We start from the raw sequence: 20,251 nt of genomic DNA on the forward strand, positions 1-20,251 counted from the left end.
CCACTGCTGAAATCCACCCGCCAAATTATATGGCGGGTGTTAATGTTAAGCCTAGTGATGTTCGATTCTTGAATCAATCGTTCTTTTGAGCTGGTTCTCAGGAAGTAACCGGTCAAGTAGTCTCGCATAGCCAGACCTTCAGACTGACGGCTGAAGGTCTGGAATCCATGGCAGCTATCATTGGCCAAGGCCCGTCCATGAGGCCGTTTGACCGACATGTCAAACAACCAATCATATTTTGTTTCGTTTCAGCGTCACGTTTTGGGGAGTGGAAATGGAACTAAACACAATAACAGACCGGTGTGTAAAACACTCAGAAGTTTTTTAAAGATTCTATGCTGCGAACTTTAAATATTTCACATACTTTTGAGAATCCAGCCTTTAGTTGATCCTGATAAGCGCTCGTTGTCACAGTTATAAACACGATGGCTTTCTTCTTTTGTGAGGGGGTTTGGCGCCACAGTATCTTTGTTTCCAGGCAGAACGTTAAAGAATGTGACACACAAGTCTCCCAGAAATCCTGTATAATTCAACCAATCTGATGACAACTTCGAAACCCCTGAAGTGTTTCTACTTTTGTGTGCCATATGCATCATGTAAGTACGATTGATATGTTGTGTACATTTTCAATTGAGTGCTCAAAATATCAAGTTATTTTAGCTAATATGTGATGTATACCTAGTGCAGCTTTAGGTTTCCAGGTAAACCATGATATTACTGAAGTAGTTCTGATAATTCGCTGTGAACCCACTATTTCCTAAGAATGTGTCGATTAATGTAGACTGTCGTTGTTCTAATTATTTTGTTTAATAATAAAGAATGTAGAACTATTTTGGTTTACAATCTGTAGTTTCATCAGTTAGTTACATTAGCACTCGGCTAACGTATCCACCATTATTGTTTTGTTAAGTGTTTACAGTTTACCAGCTAACTTTAGCTGTGGGCACGATTCGCTTGCATAATTGTTAAACAAAATGTTTTTTATATTATTATTTTAAGAACGGATTGGAGCACTATATTATTGTTTTATGTAAAGGTGCATGCTTTGTCAATGGTAGCGCTCGCTAACTTGCTCAAGTACTCCTCTCTGTACCAATCACAATAGACTTGGCCAGCTGACCAATCAGAGCAGAGTAGGCTTATGGAAGGGAGAGGTTTACAGACCTTAAGCTCAGAACTGCTTTAATGGTTTCGAAATCTTTGACAAATGACACTAATATTAAATGTATATTCTGAGAAAATTACAATGTTTTCTGACCTTAGATGCATTTAAACCTGTTGTAGGGGACTCCAACACAATATTAGGCCACTTCAAAAAACCATAGGACCTGCTCTTTAAATATACTAGCGAAGCTAATCAAAAGGAACAAGGCACAGTTGAACATTGATTAGTAACCAAGGAAACCAACAAGTGGCGGGAAAATGAGGACAAAGGAAACTAAACACAGGAACCAAGGAATACTAGAACAAAACAGAAACAGAACATACATGTGACAATAGGTTTTTAATATGTTTTGGAGTTAAATGTTTGTTTTTTGGAGTTATTGTGAAATGACTATTATAAAAATGTTTTATCACTTTTGTATCCTATTTAATTTTCAGATTCTTTTGGAGGCTCTTAAAAGTGTAAAATAGACAAAAAAAATTTTTTATCAATCAATAATATTTGTGACAATAATCACTTACATGTCATTGACAATATATATACTGCAAACAATATAAAACAAAAAACATGACAAAAATTAAATAAGAAGAAAACAACAACAACAACAAAAGGACTGTAGGAACCCTGAAAATATCTGAATATATTGTGTCTACAATTAAGCGTCTTAATACTAACTTCACCTCAGCAGACAATGATGGATCTTATAAACTCATAATCATTTTACAGTTTGATTAATCTTACTAAATCATTTTTATTATTTATTGTTCATTGATCTGTTGTATAACAGCCGTATGCGTCTGTAGAGCTGGATATCAGTCATGTGATCAGCTGTGGCCCAATCACAGCTGTACTGATATTCAGATCAACAGCACTCTTACTCATGTGTTATGGATTAAATATTGAAGCATGAATACAGCTGTAACAATTACTGACTAATGAGCGGTAAGATCCGCAGATGGAAAATACTACCAAAGAATGGAAAGACAGTGTCAGTGAAGGAGGTTGTGAATGTGTGTAGGTGTGTGTTAGTTACAGGATCAGAGAATGACACTGTTCCTCCGTCATAGTCCAGATACACTCTCACACGCTCAAGCTTCTGTTTAACAGGAAAAGTAGTGTTGGGTTGAAATACTGAGACAATCTGAAATGGATCATACCACACACTCCAGACATCAGTGTAAAGGAATTTCCATCCCTTCCTTTGTGTTGATGCTGTAGTTACTCCAAGACTCCAGTATCGACTCTCTTTAACCTCCACATCCCAGCAGTGTTTTCCTGAGTTAAAGCCCTCTGAACCCAGAACACATGGATAGCTGTCAAATCTCTCTGGATTATCAGGAAGTGGTTGATTGTCCTCACTGTATCTCACACTTGTCAGATCATCAGACAGGACGAGAAATTGATTTGCAGTGTTTGGATCCAGAATCACAGGAGCTGATGAGACACAATCAACAACTGCTTTTATTCTGATGTTCATATATTTATCAAGAGTGAACCCAACAAAGAATATGATGAATTATAAGACTTGTCCTATTGATCAAACACATCAGACATTTTCCTCTGATCACTGTCAGGGTTATTAGCTACACACAGTGTTCGAAGTGGGAGTAAAAAAGTGCCTGCACTCTCCTGTGCACTGGCTGGCATATTCAAATCATTATGATATTTGAAATTCTACAATGAAATAAAAAATACTTACATTTCAGTAAATTTAATAAATATACTTAATACGTAAATGTATTTACTAAATCAGGGCTCTACACTTACATTTCTTTTTAAGAGCACCTTCTTATCAATGAAAGAAACTAACTTTCCCATCACAGGGCAATATGTGCCTACTTAAATTGATTTCCAGGGGCATTTTTTAACCTTTGTAATGGCATTTATTGCTACCCTTATTAAATGTATGTGTTATCTTTTATGTTAAATTACTAGATCTATATTTATACATTTGCTAAAAAAAAGTGAGTCTGAACTAAAACAAATTCAGTTAGAATAATAAAACAATGAAAGAGAAATAAAAAACAATGTTATGAGACTATTTTAAATACAAAGTTTTGATGATATAAATATTAAATTATTAAAACAGTTGAAATTATACTTTATAAATGAATCTACACTGCCAGTAGGTGGTGGCAAATCCCTGTCTTTAGCCCTATTCACACGGGATTAGTATTACCTGGTGACCTCCGGTCATTTGTAATAATTGCGGAGGTTGTCTGTGATCTTAATCCTGTGCGAATCGGCCATGTCTGTATTCCCCCGCAAATGACCTAACATATTTTGCCGAACACCGAGGTCCTGTGATAATATTAGTCCCGTGCGAATCGACATCTCTGTGATTTGGCCAGCATTTGGCGGGCCGTATATAATTTTTCAAGGTTTTTGTTTCCTGTGTGTGAAGAATGGAGGTGCGTTGGACTGTTTGATAGTATTTTTGGTGCTGTCATATTGCTACACCATACAATTTGCAGAAAGAGAAAGCTGAAAAGGTTTTGAGGTTAATGTGTTACAAATAAATCAAGCATAAAGCTTGAGATATTATTTTAACCTGGTGAAATGTAAATGACCTATTATTTTAACCTGGTGAAATGTAAATGACTCAGGGAAGGAAACTATATTAGTTTCTTTTCTTTTTTTTAAATCCATCTAATCAGACTTGACGTCGTATCCGGGAGATAAGTCAGTAAATTCGAGTAAAATCACAGGCTTTGCTTATCTCGTGCGAATGCACCACATGAAATTCAGATGTGGGGGGGGTAATTTCAAAATCACACAAGGTCCCAAGATAATACTTATCCCGTGTGAATAGGGTTTTAGCCACTGAATCATTCATTCAATTGATTTGTTCAAAATGGCTGATTCATAAAGGAACAAGGCAGGCGCTGCATCCAAAATCACATACTTCCCTGCTATATATATGAAAACCAGTATATGAGCCAAGTAGTATGTCTGAATTCATGGTATGCGAAAAACATTAGGAAGGAAGTACCCAGATGACCTACTACTTCCGGCGAATTTATGAGAATTTATGAATGGAAGTGAAGCGACACAACTGACGCTGGTAGGTCATGTGACAGTAACAACATGGTGGATGTAGTACGTCCGAATTTCATTCACACTACATACTATATAGAGCATACTTTTTAACGGTTGTGAAGTAAGTTTAAGATAATACTTATCCCGTGCGAATAGGGTTTTAGCCACTGAATCATTCATTCAATTGATTTGTTCAAAATGGCTGATTCATAAAGGAACAAGGCAGGCGCTGCATCCAAAATCACATACTTCCCTGCTATATATATGAAAACCAGTATATGAGCCAAGTAGTATGTCTGAATTCATGGTATGCGAAAAACATTAGGAAGGAAGTACCCAGATGACCTACTACTTCCGGCGAATTTATGAGAATTTATGAATGGAAGTGAAGCGACACAACTGACGCTGGTAGGTCATGTGACAGTAACAACATGGTGGATGTAGTACGTCCGAATTTCATTCACACTACATACTATATAGAGCATACTTTTTAACGGTTGTGAAGTAAGTTTGAATTCAAATGTAGTACCTACTAGTCAGTAGGTGTGTGCCCGAAGCCGAATACCTTATTCGGAAAGGTACGGATAATGGCTTAACGAATAACGGATAATGAATAATAATATTAATCGGCTGAGGCTGGCACAGTCACTCATCATGTCTGCTGGATAACAGGTGAGTCAGGGGATCAGTGAGATATTATACATAAACCCCTAAAGTCAGTACGCAATAATGAGAGTATGAAGTGAATGAATGTATGAATGAAATGAGCGCAAAATACTCAAAACACTTCAGTTGAAACTTTGCGATCTTCAAAGAACTTAAAGCCTTGCAAACTCAAACTTTTAGCAGAACTGCCCAAGCCTCTGCGTCATCAAGAAACCAACCAATCTCCGGAGGGCTCTCCCAAAGGGATGTCATCCAAACGTCATTCCGGCGCCAGATCAACAGCCAAGCAGCAACGGAATCCCCTCCAGTAGCCACGAGGAACAACTCAGCTTTTCAGCTGTCACCCAAAAAAACGCAAGTAAACGAACAAAATCTTATCTTTGCTGAACTGGTGTCAAGCTAATTTTAAGCAGTAAACATAAGCCAAATCTCTGCTTTGTGATTGTCTCAGGATGCCAGTAAGAGAACTGTAGCGAATATCTTGCTAAAACTTTGGGCTTTCCTCAGAACTCCGTCAACTCTCATTCTTCAGAACTGTATATGTGTGTGTGTGTGTGTGTGTGTGTGTGTGTGTGTATGTGTATATCTTAGCTTAGGTCGATGTAATCTAGAATAGCCAATAAAATTCGTGTTTCATTTATAAAGAATCATTGTCTGGTGTCGTAGAATTTTAAAGTGAAACCTTGCCAAGATCACGTTACCTCGCTAGGAGCTTACAAATTATCATAATTGTATTGACCTGTGGCCAAGGAAAATACCCATAATCAGATGGTTAAGATACATGAACATTAACGTCTCACTGGACGACCGTTGATAATGTGTAAACCATTAAAATTTGAAATCAGTTCTAATCAGGTTGACTTTGAATTTTCAGATTCGAGTTCTTTCAAACCCTGAATGAATTAATAATAATTAATTCCCTAAAATTAAGTAATCAAAGACATTACAACAGATACAGACACAAATAATTTTGTGATTGTTACAGATACAGATACAAATACTGCAAATAATAGCATACCCCTGCTACTAGACAGTATGTGATTTTGGACACACCAACTGTCTTTGTAATTGGTCATTGAATCATTGACTCATTCAAAAACATTGAATCATTCATCAACAAAACAACACATCTGCAATCGTGTTGATATTTGGGGAAAACTGCAGTTTTGCAGTGATATTGCTATATCATATGTTATAAATTTAAAAAAACAAGAACTCATTCAGGGCCATTTTTTGTGTTCAAATTTTGGGTGTCAATCAGGGGAAAGGCATACAGGTGCAGCCTTGGCCATTCCTGTACCATGGCATTCAGCCCCATCCAGGCAATTAATGTACCAAGAGACATGATGCCCTCTCCACAGACCCCTTGTGAAGTCGCCCTTCATGACCGCTCCCCAACCTGTGAGGGATGCGTCTGTCATCAATATTTTCTAGTGACAAGACACTCCTAACACTGGACCTTGAGACAGGAACCCAGGTTCCCTTTCAGTCGGTCACTTCCGACATCTCGTCGGTGACCAGCGGATTGGGAATCTCACCAGAGAGACCAAACTACTTCGAGTGAAACTAAATGAGCCAATGCACATTGGTATGCGATATTTGCATCTGACTGCCACGCCTTGCAGCGTGAGTATAAATAGGCAGCAGGTGCAACGCATACTCAGCATTTCACTTCAGAGCTGAGTGGTTGTGTATAGTTCTGCTCCTCCAAGCTACGATTGCAGAGTCATTACAGGAAGCCTCTTGCATGCTGGTGGTATGGTGCTGCACTGGTGGTCGCGTTTCCTTGTTGAGTGGGTGCACACTACAGGCTGCACTACTCCTGTTTGTGCTGCTGCGGCCATCTCCCCTGTGCACTTCAGCACTACTAAAAGATTTACTTCCTAAAAGAGCGTTGCATGGGTACGTCTTTTTAAAGATGACGTTGCATCTTTTTGAAGATGTCATTCCACCCGGGCGTTTCTGGTCGTTACCTGGCGCCGCTCATGATAGTCACGATCGCTGCCTCACGTGTCTGGGCATTAAGCACGCTGAGGTGGCTTTCATGGATGAGTCATGTTCCCATTGCAGGAAGATGACCATCTCAGAGCTGCGAACCAAGCTCCATTACCTCAAAAGGGGTGGAGCTCCAATGCCTCTGCCTAGATCTAGTTCTCTTCCAGGTAAAAGCCAGGGGAGGACTACTTCAGGTAGTCAGGGGACCCTCACTCCTCTTGCACTCCGCAACCAGTGGAATGCGCTGGACCTTCCCAGAGTGTACCAGTTGTATCCTTCGGGGCTCCCCCTGACGACTGGATGTCAATCGCTGCATCGGAGGGTGAGCCTGATCTCTCTGCGGATGAGGATTCGGCTGCACTGGCTCCTTCTGGGACGGTGGCAATGCCTGAATCCGACCCGGAGATGACGGCTATGCTTGCCCAGGTCGTCAAGAGGCTGGATGACTGGTTTCTAGGGGCGGCTTGCGCCATTCTTCCCGGAGGTGCATCACGAGGTTACCAGGTCGTGGACAGCACCTTTCACTGCCAGAAACCTACCTGGTGACTCATCCTCCCTCACCACTCTTGATGGCGGGTCGGCCAGTGGGTACACGGAGATCCCCCCAGTGGAGCAGTTGGTTGCGAAGCAATTGTGTCCAAATACCACTTCCACTTGGCGGGGCAAACCGTGTCTCGCTTGTAAATACTTGTCCAGTCTTATTGGTAGTGCTTAAGGGGCCTGTGGAGAGGCTGACTCTGCCCTGCATGGTATGGGGTTGCTGCAGTTCCATCAGGCTAAAGCACTTAAGGACCTGCACAAGGGTGGTCATAACCCGGCGGTTCTGAAAGAGCTACGGACGGCAACTGACCTCGTGCTTCAAGCGACGAAGGTCACTGCACGCTCGCTGGGTCGCGCAATGTCTATGGTCGTTGTCCAGGAAAGCCATCTCTGGCTGTGTCTGGCCAACATGAGGGATGAAAACCCGGTTTCTGAATTCTCCCGTGTCCCAGACCGGCCTTTTCAGCGACGTGGTCAAGAGCTTTTCGCATCAGTTCTCGGCTGTACAAAAGCAGACAGAGGCCATAAAACACATCCTGCCCTGGGGTACAGCTGCTGCCTCCACCCGACCACAGCACCGCATGCGCAAATATGCGTTCCCCCCAGTGAGCCTACTTGCACAGACACTGTACAAAGTCAGGAAGGATGAGAAGCAGGTCTTGCTTGTTGCGCCCTATTGGCCCAACCGGACCTGGTTCCCAGAACTGATGCTCCTCATGACAGTCCCTCCCAGGCGGGTTCCTCTGAGGAAGGATTCTGACCATTTCTGGTCTCTGGAAGGAGGTTCTAGTTGACCTACCCCAGGAGGTAGCGGATACCATCACTTCGGCAAGATCACCGTCTACGAGACATGCTAACGCCTTGAAGTGGAACCTGTTCATCAAGTGGTGTTCTTCTCACCGAGAGGACCCCCAAAGGTGCTCGATCGAGCCGTGCTTTCCTTCCTTCAGCATGAGTTGGAGGGGAGGCTGTCCCCCTCCACCCTCAAAGTATATGCTGCTGCAATTTCTAGTATGATCTTCACTTACTACCAACTGAAATAATCTAGTTCTTTTGTGTCATGATAAACTGTATGGGTAAGAGCACAGATCTTCTCCAGACTCACTGTGTTGGACAATGTCCTGCATCTTCTTCCAGACTCTGAACGGCAGGTTGCCCAAGTAACGTGGCACTTGAATGAAAGCTCCAGAAGGCCTCTGTGGATCTGGCTGTGAGATCTGGACTCTGGAAGAACATTCAGGAGTCAGAACTGCAGTGGCTTTGGATCAGAAGCAGAGAGACCAGAGGCAGCAGCACGTCACTCACCTTTCCATTGAGACTGAAAACTTCTGCAGAACAAACACATAATTAATCATCAAGAACTTAATCAATCAATCAATCAATCAATCAATCAATGATCTGAAATCAGACCTTTAGAAAGCAGATGTCATTGTCTTTCATCATCTCCTCTGTGTCTTTGATTGTGTGTGAAAGAGCTGAGATGTGTCTGTTCATCTCCTCCAGCTTCTCCTTCATCATCTGCTTCTTCTGCTCCTCTTCCTCCCTCAGTGCAGTGATTGTAGCTTCTTCTTCATCTCTGAGAAACTGATGAAGCTTCTCCATTTACTGTTTAATTTGGTGCTCTGTGTGCTCAGCTTGAGACTGACATCAAACCACATTCACTTCAATCATCTCAATCACCACACATCAGTTAACACTGTAATCCATTATAGTAAATATAACAAATCATAATTTTATATAGTGATCCTATAGCTGTAATGAAAATGACTCTTGATTGTGTTTTCTCACCTTGATGTGTAGAACTAGTTTCTCAATGGTTCCTTTAATGTTTTCTTTGTGTTTAAGCTTCCCCTGTAAAGACTCCAGTGCTGTATTTAGCTCTTCCTAGTATTGTACAAAATAAAAATGTATTATACACCAGATTACAGTGAAGAAGAGAGAATACAGTGATATGATCATACAATGATGTGAGAAAAAAAATGTGCCCCTTCCATTTGATTTCTTTTGTATTGTGTATATTGCATACAAAATTGATTCAGACAACCTAATATAAAACAAGGCCAACAATTTATCCAATACCAGCAGTACCAATACAGTACCAAAATAGTGACTAACTCCCTAAATCTATGAAACTGAATTCATAATGGGGTTCAGCTAAACTAGAGAAAACCAGACCTGATTACTGCCAGACCTGTTCAATCAATTCAACACTTAAACTGAACTTTTTCAACAGCATAAAGTTGGATTGAAAATGACTTAAACAGTAACACAAAATGCCAAAGGTGAAAGAAACTCCAGAAATGAAGAAGAAAATGATTGAAATACATCAGTCTGTGACAGGTTACAAAGCTATTTCAAAGGCTCTTAAACTCAAAGAACCACAGCGAGAGCCATTGTTAACTCTAAAAGACAAAAACTCTGCAGTGGCAAACCTTCATAAAAATAGCTCATCCAGGAAACCACAGAACAGCCAAGGATAACACTGAAGGAATTTGCACTTATGTGTTTACTCAGTTTGCCTTTGTTTTATGTTGTTTTGCATTTGAAGATCAAAAAACATTTAAGGAAGATGTACAAACAAACAAATATACTATGGTTACATGAAAAGAGTTTTTACTGTTATAAAAACACAAATTTGTGAGTGTCAGCTGGGCTCAGAATAAACATGAAATACACTTGATTGTTGTTTTGTGTAAGTCCAGCCAATAGGGGTGTGAGATATTGACAAAAAATTATATCTCGATATTTTTGGGGATTGTTTTGATAACAAAATGAAACAATGTTTTGTGTTTTTGTGCTGGTACCTTGGCTTTTTTAGGCCTGTCATTTAATAAATGACACTAAACCACCAGCAAGTGGCGGCAAGTCCATGTCTTAATGAGTGATTCATTGAATCATTCAGTTGGTGAAACCAAAAAACAGACAATACAGACAATACTGTGTCTTAAATGTAACTCACTCAATATTAACTTCTTTGTTGTTTAAAATATCACATTTGCGATCGCGTTCACATGCTAAAAACGGCACTCTTGTTTGTGTGACATTACTCGACTATATCATATCTTATAAACAGAAAAAAACAAACATATTTTTTTGCTTTCATAACTTAATAATGTTGGCCTAACTGAATTCTAATAGGCTTCATCATGCAGTGATGCTTTTGGACTCTCAAAGTGAGTGAAATACTCGATATTGTCAGCTGGCATAATTTTAAAACAACATTCACAAGATTATCGGAGATTATAAATATCTCACACCTGTACTAGCCATTCATGAAAGAGTAGTGTCGTCATCAGAGCTTGTGCAGCTGCTCTGGAGAAAATGCACTGGCTGCCCCAGCCAACTGCTCTTGAATCACTCTAGCAGTACTTCTTTGATGGTACAGTAATCTAGCTTCTGGCCCATCTCAAGTCGAACAGAAATTTTAACCGGCATATACTGCTTCAAGTCAAGCCCAAATTATGCTTTGGCTGTCCGTGTTCCGCAATGGTCGACGCACTGTCCCTATTATGTAATTTTCGGCATCAGAAGTGTCTGTGGACTTTCGTGCACACTGTCTGTCTACATCCCAGTTTTTCTGTTTGCATGGATGGTCAGACGCGAGGTGATGTTGAAACAGAACGAGTCCACTTGGTGCTACTGCATGTGTTGAACGTTGAGTATACTTTGAAAGCTGTGTGGTCACGGTTGTGCGCAAGATGGAGCGGAACACGGAAAAATAATACCTGGGCTTTCAGACGCAGATCAGTCTGCACAGTGTTGGAATTTAGTTATGTGATCAGATATCAGTCATGTGATTTTATATCAGTTATGTGATATTCAAATCAACAGCACTCTTACGCATGTGATATGGATTAAATATTGAAACATGATGAAAACAGGAAGATCCCGACCTAAAGATGTAATGATTACTGACTATTGAATGGTACGATCCTCAGAGAGGAAAACAACTCACACCAGAAGAATGGCAAGACAGTGTCAGTGAAGGTGGTTGTGAATGTGTGTAGATGTGTGTTAGTTACAGGATCAGAGAATGACATTGTTCCTCTGTCATAGTCCAGATATACTCTCACACGCTCAAGATTCTGTACAACTGGAAATTCATTAAAAGAACAATCAGTTAACCCATACGGGTCATACTGCACACTCCACACATTAGTCGTATAGAAATCACGTCCCTTCCTTTGGTTTGATGCTGTAGTTACTCCAAGACTCCAGCATCGACTCTCTTTAACCTCCACATCCCAGCAGTGTGTTCCTGAGTTAAAACCCTCTGAACCCAGAACACAGGCATAGATGTCAAATCTCTCTGGATTATCAGGAAGCAGGACCTTGTGTGATTTTGAAATTACCCCCCACATCTGAATTTTGTGTGGTGCATTTGCACGGGATAAGCAAAGCCTGTGATTTTACTTGAATTTACTGACTTATCTTCCGGATACGATGTCAAGGCTTTGAGAGTCCTGTTCTATGGTCCGCTTAGATGAATATATATATATATATATATATATATATATATAGTTTCGTGCCCTGTGTCATTTACATTTCACCAGGTTAAAATAATATCTCAAGCTTTATGCTTGATTTATTTGTAACACATTAACCTCAAAACCTTTTCAGCTTTCTCTTTCTGCAAATTGTATGGTGTAGCAATATGACAGCACCAAAAATACTATCAAACAGTCCAACGCACCTCCATTCTTCGCGAAATATGGATAAAAAGTTGCACAGGAAACAAAAACCTTGAAAAATTATATACGACCCGCCAAATGCTGGCCAAATCACAGAGAGGCTGATTCGCACGGGACTAATATTATCACAGGACCTCGGTGTTCGGCAAAATATGGTAGGTCATTTGCGGGGGAATTTTTACTTTACAAATTACAGACATTCGCACGGGATTAAGATCACAGACAACCTCCGCAATTATTACAAATGACTGGAGGTCACCAGGTAATACTAATCCCGTGTGAATAGGGCTTTAGTCTCTCAAGAGCTCAGCAGAGGATGATTAAACAACTCCAAAAACAGCATTGCCAGCTTCACTTATTACTAACTTGTTTGACTTTATTTCTGTCATATGTCTACAGTCGTGGCCAAAGGTTTTGGCAGTGACATACATTTTGTGTTTTGCAAAGTTTGCTACTTCAGCATTTGTAGATTATTTTTCCACATGCTTCTATGGTACACTGAAAAACAATTATAAGCATATCATAAGTTTTAAAGGCTTTTATTAGCAAATAAATATGAGTCAATATTTACAGTGTTGACCCTTGTTCTTCATAAGCTCTGCAATTCGCTCTGGCATGTTGGACATTAGCTTCTGGGCCAAATCCTGACTGATGGCGATCCATTCTTGCCTTATTAGTTCTCGGAGTTGATCACAATTTGTGGGCTTCTGCTTGTCCACTCGCCTTCTGAGGACTGACCACAGGTTCTCTATGGGATTGAGATCTGGGGAGTTGCCTGGTCACGGAATTTCAATGTAATGATCTTCGAGTCACTTCTTTATCACTCTTGCTTTGTGACATGGTGCTCCATCATGCTGGAAAATGCACGGATTATCACCAAACTGCTCATGGATCGTTGGAAGAAGTCGCTCTTGCAGGACGTTTTGATACCATTCTTTATTCCTGGCAGTGTTTTTTGGCAGATTTATGAGAGAGCCAACTCCCTTGGTTGAAAAGCAACCCCACACATGGATGGTCTCAGAATGCTTCGCTGTTGGCACGTCACAGGACTCATGGTAGCGTTCACCTTTTCTCATCCGAACAATCGATTTTCCAGATGACCCAAACAGTCAGAAGAGAGCTTCATCAGAGAAAATAACTTTGGGGTTGTGGGAGTTGTAGCGAAAAGGGAAAAGTCAATATTCTGGAAAGAGAGAAACCTCAAAGTCTGTATTCATGACAGACATCAAGATTCAACATATTAATCTCAACAGTGGTGAAAAAATCTTTAAAAAGCTTGTTACTGCAATGCATGCTGGGTGCCGCCATAGTACAAACTCATCCATGGATCCCAGCATGCATTGCAACATAAATTATGCACCTAAATTCTCTCACTATTTACTTTTATTCTTATTATTTGCTTTTATTTTTGCAGTTGATTTGTTGTGAATTAGCTTGTTTTGTGATTTTCAAAGATATGTTTATCTGAATATTTTGTTGATTGTCACCATTGTTGAGGTTCATATGCTGATTCTTTATGTCTGTGTGTCTGAACACCTAATGCAATAATTAAAAATTTCCTGTGTACAATGTAATTTTGAAATCATTCAGATTATCTAACACTGCTTAATGTTATGCTGTGATGTTGTAGGGCTGCACATATGTGTGTATTTCACAAACTCTAAATTTATTGTTTTACTAGTACTTAAGTGTATTTAAATTTCTGAAACCTAAAATAAATATTATGTGGTTAAAAACACTGCATAGTTGTGATAATATGACAAGCGCAGTGCAGGTCTCTCTCTGGCTCAGCGTCAGCTAAAGCACGAAAAGCATAGTTTGAATTTGGCAGTTATGTTCTAAATCCCATATGTGGGACCGTACCGCTCAAAGGGTTAATGCTCAATCGTCACTTATTTAATCTCTTAATTATCTCATTAACTTCAACACAGCTTCAGTATTACTTTTAACACTCTGCTGGTGGTTCCCATATCAACACATAGCAGTGTTAATTTAACACCGGGGATTTTGCTGTGTGTTTATTGACCCAGTCTAGGGCTGGGCGGTATGACGGTATATATCGTTACCGCGTTAAAGTCAACCGTAACAGATTTTTTTTATTCAGTTTGTACCGCGACATTTAAATAAGTGAGCGTGGTTAACTTACGTGCAGTGCGCATGAGACTGAGGCTGTTCCAATTCCAAGAATGCAAAGAACGGACTTGTGTTCTCATGGAGTCTTGCCAGGCTTCCTTGAAAGAATGAACTCGGAAGGACGCGAGAACACAGAAGGTGTCTTTGTGAGAATTGAGATGTGCTGTGATCTTGCTGCACAGCTGACAGTCCCAGCACGTTATAAGGAGCGAGACAGCAGCACGCAATGCACAATAAATATCACATAACATCACATAAGTCTTTTAAAACATTTATTTTATATTATTATAGACAACATTTTATAGATTTTTGTTTACCACATGTATTTGTGAAAATAATTAGGACATATTCTTTGCCAATGTTAAAATGATTTTTAATATGCCAATAAGCCAGGCTTTCTCCAGGTCTTTATCACTATTAAAATGTAATTAAAACATAATTATAATTGTAATTAAAATTATACAAAACAAACTGACAAATGTTTACTTTAACGAGCCATCACGTATTTGTGAGCTTGCAGTGGGAAACTCTTAAGCGAGAATGAGAAGTTTAAATCTGAGCTTCTGTGCACTTTCTAAAAACATTGTGGTAAGTGTTACGCGCTGTCAGCCTCATTTCCTTTCTCTGAGTTGGTTAGGCCCCGGTTTTCACCTTGGGCTCCACTCAACCTATGTATCCCTGTTGATACATTTCTGAGTAGGGTGTTGCTACCAAAGATCTGTCGAGTCAGTTCATTGAGCAAGCTCATTCAGAGCTGGCAGTAGCCCCCTGGGCGACAGGCCAGGGTCTGGTTTTTAGACACCTGGCCGTATCTCCTCAAAGGAATCTTTTTTTCTGATTCTAAGCCTTTGAGCTCTGCCCTAGGATCGGCCTTCCCAGCCTAGTCCTTGTCAGGTAAGTTGTTTAGGGCATGCAGCTCAGGCCCTTGGGATAATGTCAGGCCCTTGGGATAATGTCACTGACAGCCGTCAAGGCGTCCTAGGGGCAACTCCCAGGGCTTTGGTAGAGTTGGTACTTAGTGCTCGCTGTGGTTTCTGGCATGCACTCCCCTCAGCATGGCAGCGTGGGTATACCGTTCCCTATAGCAACCCCTAGAGGACGCAGTTCGAAGTTCCCTCGGAAGGGAATGCCTCAGGTTACGTATGTAACCATGGTTCCCTGAGAAGGGAACGAGACACTGCGTCCTCTAGTTCCCTTGCCATGCTTCGGACGCAAGCTTCAGACGAAGAAGCAGATGACGTCCGGCGCCCTTTTATACTGTGATCGTGCCGGGTAATGACGTCATAGGCTGTCGCCGGTCAATGTTATTGGCATTTTTAGATGCTTCAGACACCAGTCACGCTAAGGCGTTTCCCCATAGCTACCCCTAGAGGGCGCAGTGTCTCGTTCCCTTCTCAGGGAACCATGGTTACATACGTAACCCGAGACGTTTTCTTAAAGCACAGCCACCATAAAATCAGTCTTACTTTGAGATCATTCTGAGGTTAAAAACAGATTCAAAACCATAACAAGAAATAGTTTCATTGCTATGATACTGTTTTTGAATTCAAATCGCATAGCTATGAGAGTAAACACTGGTATCAAACAGTGGCTTGGAAAAAGGAAAGGAAGGAAGGAAGGAAGGAAGGAAAGGCAAGGGCGTGATGTGTAGCCAATTATGACAAATATTGGAATTTGTGCTCTGCATTTTATCCATCCAAGTGCACACACACAGCAGTGAGTAGTGAACACACACACACACACACACACACTGAACACACACCAGGAGCAGTTCATCTTAAAAAATAACGCACATACATAAACCCAAATAGGAAATAAAAACAGTTATTGCATAAGCATGTGTCCTATTCTGTGTACTAAACTCCTGACACATTGGTGTCTCATATTTTAGAGCAGTCAATGCAATTTATGAAAGAAATCAATTAAATCTGTGTGTGGATGTGTGTGAAAAAAATTCAGATGTAACCCACTTTGAAATCGTTAACATTTTCATAAGTAACTGTAATTTAATTACACATTTTTTTCTCAGTAACTGTAACTGATTACAATTACATTTATTTTGTAATTAAATTACGTAATTCCGTTACATGTAACTAGTTGCTCCCCAACACTGGTCTTCACCGGGCTGGTGTCAAATAATGACGCGGTTATAAGGTGTGTATAATTTAAACTACTTAGTCAGCACTAACAGTAGCTGTCTAGCTGATGTTCAGTTTGCATACTGCTGCTCTTTTTCTAGTCACTATTGAACTCTTCCCTCTCTTGAGCTCCAGGTGAAGGGTTGCCAGTTATCACAAAAAGTGCCAAACAAGCCCCTTAAAAATGCAGTATAATAAGCAGATACCAGGGAACAAATTTAAACAATATAACTAGTATTAATGCTATCCAACAAAATTAAATGGAAATGTAATGTAATTAAAATAATGTAATATAAAAGGTAATTTATTATGAATAGAATATTTCAATATAAAATATTTAGATAATAGATAAATTTGATACACATATTGAAGTAAAACAATAACATGATATTTAAAAAATTATTCAGAAACACCTTATTTAAAGTTTAATTGCACTTAAGTTGCATTTAATATCAATCAGTTCGGGGCAGTTAATCTAAAAGTTGAGTGTGTTTTTACTAAATAAAAAATGTTCCAAATAAAAGAAAATGAAAAATCAAACAAGGTGAAGTACTTTTCATTTCTAAAGTATTTGAGTTTATTTATTATATAAAGCTCTTTTTAGATTATTATTTTATTTTCAGAATAACTACATATATAAATAACTATATTGTGAAATATATTGTTACCGTGAAATAAAATTAGTCATACAGTGAAACAGAATTTTAGTCATACCACCCACCCCTAACCCAGTCAAAAATTAAAATAAATAAATAAATAAACATACACAACACTGTTAGAGATGGTGAAGATGTTTTTGGGAGGAAAATCACTAGAAAACAAGAAGCGATTTTATGTCTCTACAGCAGTGGTGGGATTTCGGAAAAGTTCAAACAAAACAGTTGTCAACAATACAATAGGAATGTCACCAAAGACTTGATGAATTCATTGAACGCTTTAGAGTCTGAAGTGGAGGAAGTCCAGGGTCTGGCTGAGGCCACAAGAGACCAATGGTATTTTGTAGCTCTTGAGGTTAAAAAAAATACATTAAAAAAATTCTGTTTTAGCTAACTTGATAGGGGTTTCGGCTCAAGGGACTTTGAGTAGATCCCATTCAAAAAATACAGTGGAAATGGATGATCCATCACATTTCCTTTTTGGATTGGAGCATAAAAATGGTCAAAAAAAGATTTGTTCATAACTAGGGATGCACCGATATCACTTTTTCTTCAGCTTGATAATGTTAGATAACTTTGATGAACAGGTATGTAATGTATTACAATCAACCAAAAATTAGACAGCTCTTAGTATGACAGTATTTACACAACTATCAACCCTTAGCCTTAATGACAGCATATAGTCTCCTGGGCATGCTGTCACCCAGCTTTATGCAAACCTCAACTTAATTTCCCCCCCCAGACTCGGTCTGAATAATATTTGGTCCCAAATTTGTATCAGTTTTACTGGTAGTCCACTGTATGAAGAACTTTTGGGTATAATTTGTCACAGTTTACTTTATTTTGCTATCCTCACTTACATAAATGAACTAGTAAAAAAATATCAAAAATCGTATCTGGTCTCTGAATCATTTTTGGTTTGACTGTATATCCTTTGGTTATTTTCACACTTAATTATGCCCATTAAAATGCATTTTACAAGTTTTTGTTACTTTCACTGTTTATTTATTTTTTTGCTCTATGGTACATCATCTTTAATTTAATAGCATTAGAGCTGCTCCATTGCAGCGGCTCAGTACTGTAATCACGCGCTTTGCTGTAATAATGCAGGGAACCTTTATCTGCTTTGTTTATCAGCTCGCGCACATCAGCTATACAGTCAATACTGAATGTTTAACATTATATTCATTGCATACATATACTTCGTAGACATCCTTAATCTATAATAACTCCATTCTGCTGTCTGTTGTTCTGTTGTCTGTGTTTCTTTGTCTGAATATGGCACTAATCACATGCTGTGTGGTATCGGCATTTGGTATCGGGACATTTTAACGAGTACGAGTACAGGAGCTCAGTATCAGTCCAAGACCGATACCAGTATCGGTATCGGTGCATCCCTATTCATAACTTGAAGTCTGACGCCAGGCACGTGCTGTCTGAACATGCTGCTATTTGTAAACATCCTGTAAGTATTTACAGTGAATCAATCAATCTTTCTGCACTCTGTGTGAAACAGTTTTTCACTGTTTTATGGACTGTTGACCTTTCTTGCCACTGTTATCCATGTTGGAGGATCTTTTTAAATAGTTTGGTGTAGTTTTTTTCCAAACAATGTTTATTTTAAGTTACAGGTATTCCCATAAAAAGATGAAGCAGTGTCAGCTTTTCAAATTAATTTTGGGAAAAGCAAAGATGGCTGTTCATTTAAGCTGATGAAATAGGATGGAGGGATTTACAGATGATGATGCTGTCTTTGTCAAAATGTTAAAAAGCCTGTTTAAAAATAGATTTTAATTACTACAATTTGTTGAATGATTTGGAAAAATTCTCCAGTATATGGTGCTACAAGAATGTGCCTTGTTCTGTTGTAGAGGATGAACAAATTTTTAATACGGTGTTGATTTAATAAAATTAATTGTTATATTGTTGTTTTTTAATTGATTTGTTTTAATATAGTTTTGCAAAGCATTGTAAAACCTTGTTAGCATGACTTGCTTGTTATTTTCAAATCCGTTTTCATGGAAAATGAGCAATTGAGGCATCACATATGCCGTTTTGTGGTTCAATGCTTGTGATTATAGTATCGGAGTATCAGAACTTTGTTCTGGGAGAGTGATTTGCGGGGATACAAAGCAGGTAGTGAAAGATCTTTTTCCTAGTCTTATAATTGAGAGAGCATTGCATTCTTTTACATTAAAAGGAAAAGGGAAGTCGTGGCCTAATGGTTAGAGAGTCGAACTCGTAACCCAAAGGTTGGGATTGTAGGTGGGGGGAGTGAATGTACAGCGTGGACTCTCTTCCACCTTCAATACAACGACTGAGGTGCCCTTGAGCAAGGCACCGAACCCCCAACTGCTCCCCGGGCGCAGCAGCATAAATGGCTGCCCACTGCTCCGGGTGTGTGTTCACGGTGTGTGTGTGTGGGTGTGTGCACTTTGGATGGGATAAATGCAGAGCACTAATTCCTAGTATGGGTCACCATACTTGGCCACATGTCACTTCACTTCACTTAATTTCATGCACTGTAGGCAGTGTTTTTCTTTGTGGAAGGTTTTGGGGAGTGTTCGTTTAATTTTTCACACTCGAGTTGCCAATTTATTATTACTATTATTTTTTGTTTTGTTTCGTTTTGTAAATATTGTGTTTTCTGACGTGTGCGTAGTGTGTTTGAAGTTCAGAATATTTTCCGGGCCCAGTATTTCAATGGGTGATAATTGTAATTTGAAAAACATTTAAAAACGTTTTTTAAAAAACTTTTTTTTAACCATGGGGATTTTTCTATACCATTAATTTTCTTTTTTACTCCATAAGGATTGTTTATTAATATTGAATTTGATTGGCGCCGACAGCCTTGTGGGCAGTTTGCTGACATATATATAGCGCCATTGTGCTCCGGGCATCCCAATTTTGAGTCCAGGCTCGTGGACCTTTCCCGAACCCCCCCCCTCTCTCTCCCACCTCGCTTCCTGTCATTGCTATACTGTCCTATCAAAATAAAGGCAAAAATACCACAAATAAATCTTTAAAAAAAAATAATAATAATTTTGAATGTGTATTTAATTATTCACTTATTTATTCAAAAAATTCACCTGGTGTTCTGAATGTGTAAGGTATTAAAAGGTAAATGTACTTGGGCCTGGAAATAATTTTATTTTGTTGTTGTTTGTGACATGATAGACTAAATTACGACTGAATAGTTCTCTTAAATCTCATTCCTTGTCCTCTTGG

The 20,251-nt window shown here is 39.3% G+C and overlaps 1 protein-coding gene across 1 annotated transcript in view; it reads right to left on the reverse strand.

Annotated features, from left to right (window-relative positions):
* Positions 1 to 1,804: 1,804 nt before the first annotated feature.
* Positions 1,805 to 20,251, reverse strand: part of LOC107563769 (nuclear factor 7, brain-like) — a 54,808-nt gene continuing 36,361 nt past the window's right edge. Inside the window, exon 7 of the mRNA XM_016248712.1 lies at positions 1,805 to 2,599. Within this exon, the coding sequence (XP_016104198.1) occupies positions 2,091 to 2,599 (509 nt within the window). The 3' untranslated portion in view covers positions 1,805 to 2,090. The remainder of the gene's footprint in view (positions 2,600 to 20,251) is intronic.

This window comes from Sinocyclocheilus grahami, unplaced genomic scaffold (genome assembly GCF_001515645.1).
Source record: "Sinocyclocheilus grahami isolate Dianchi unplaced genomic scaffold, SAMN03320097.WGS_v1.1 scaffold888.1, whole genome shotgun sequence".
NCBI lineage: Eukaryota > Metazoa > Chordata > Actinopteri > Cypriniformes > Cyprinidae > Sinocyclocheilus > Sinocyclocheilus grahami.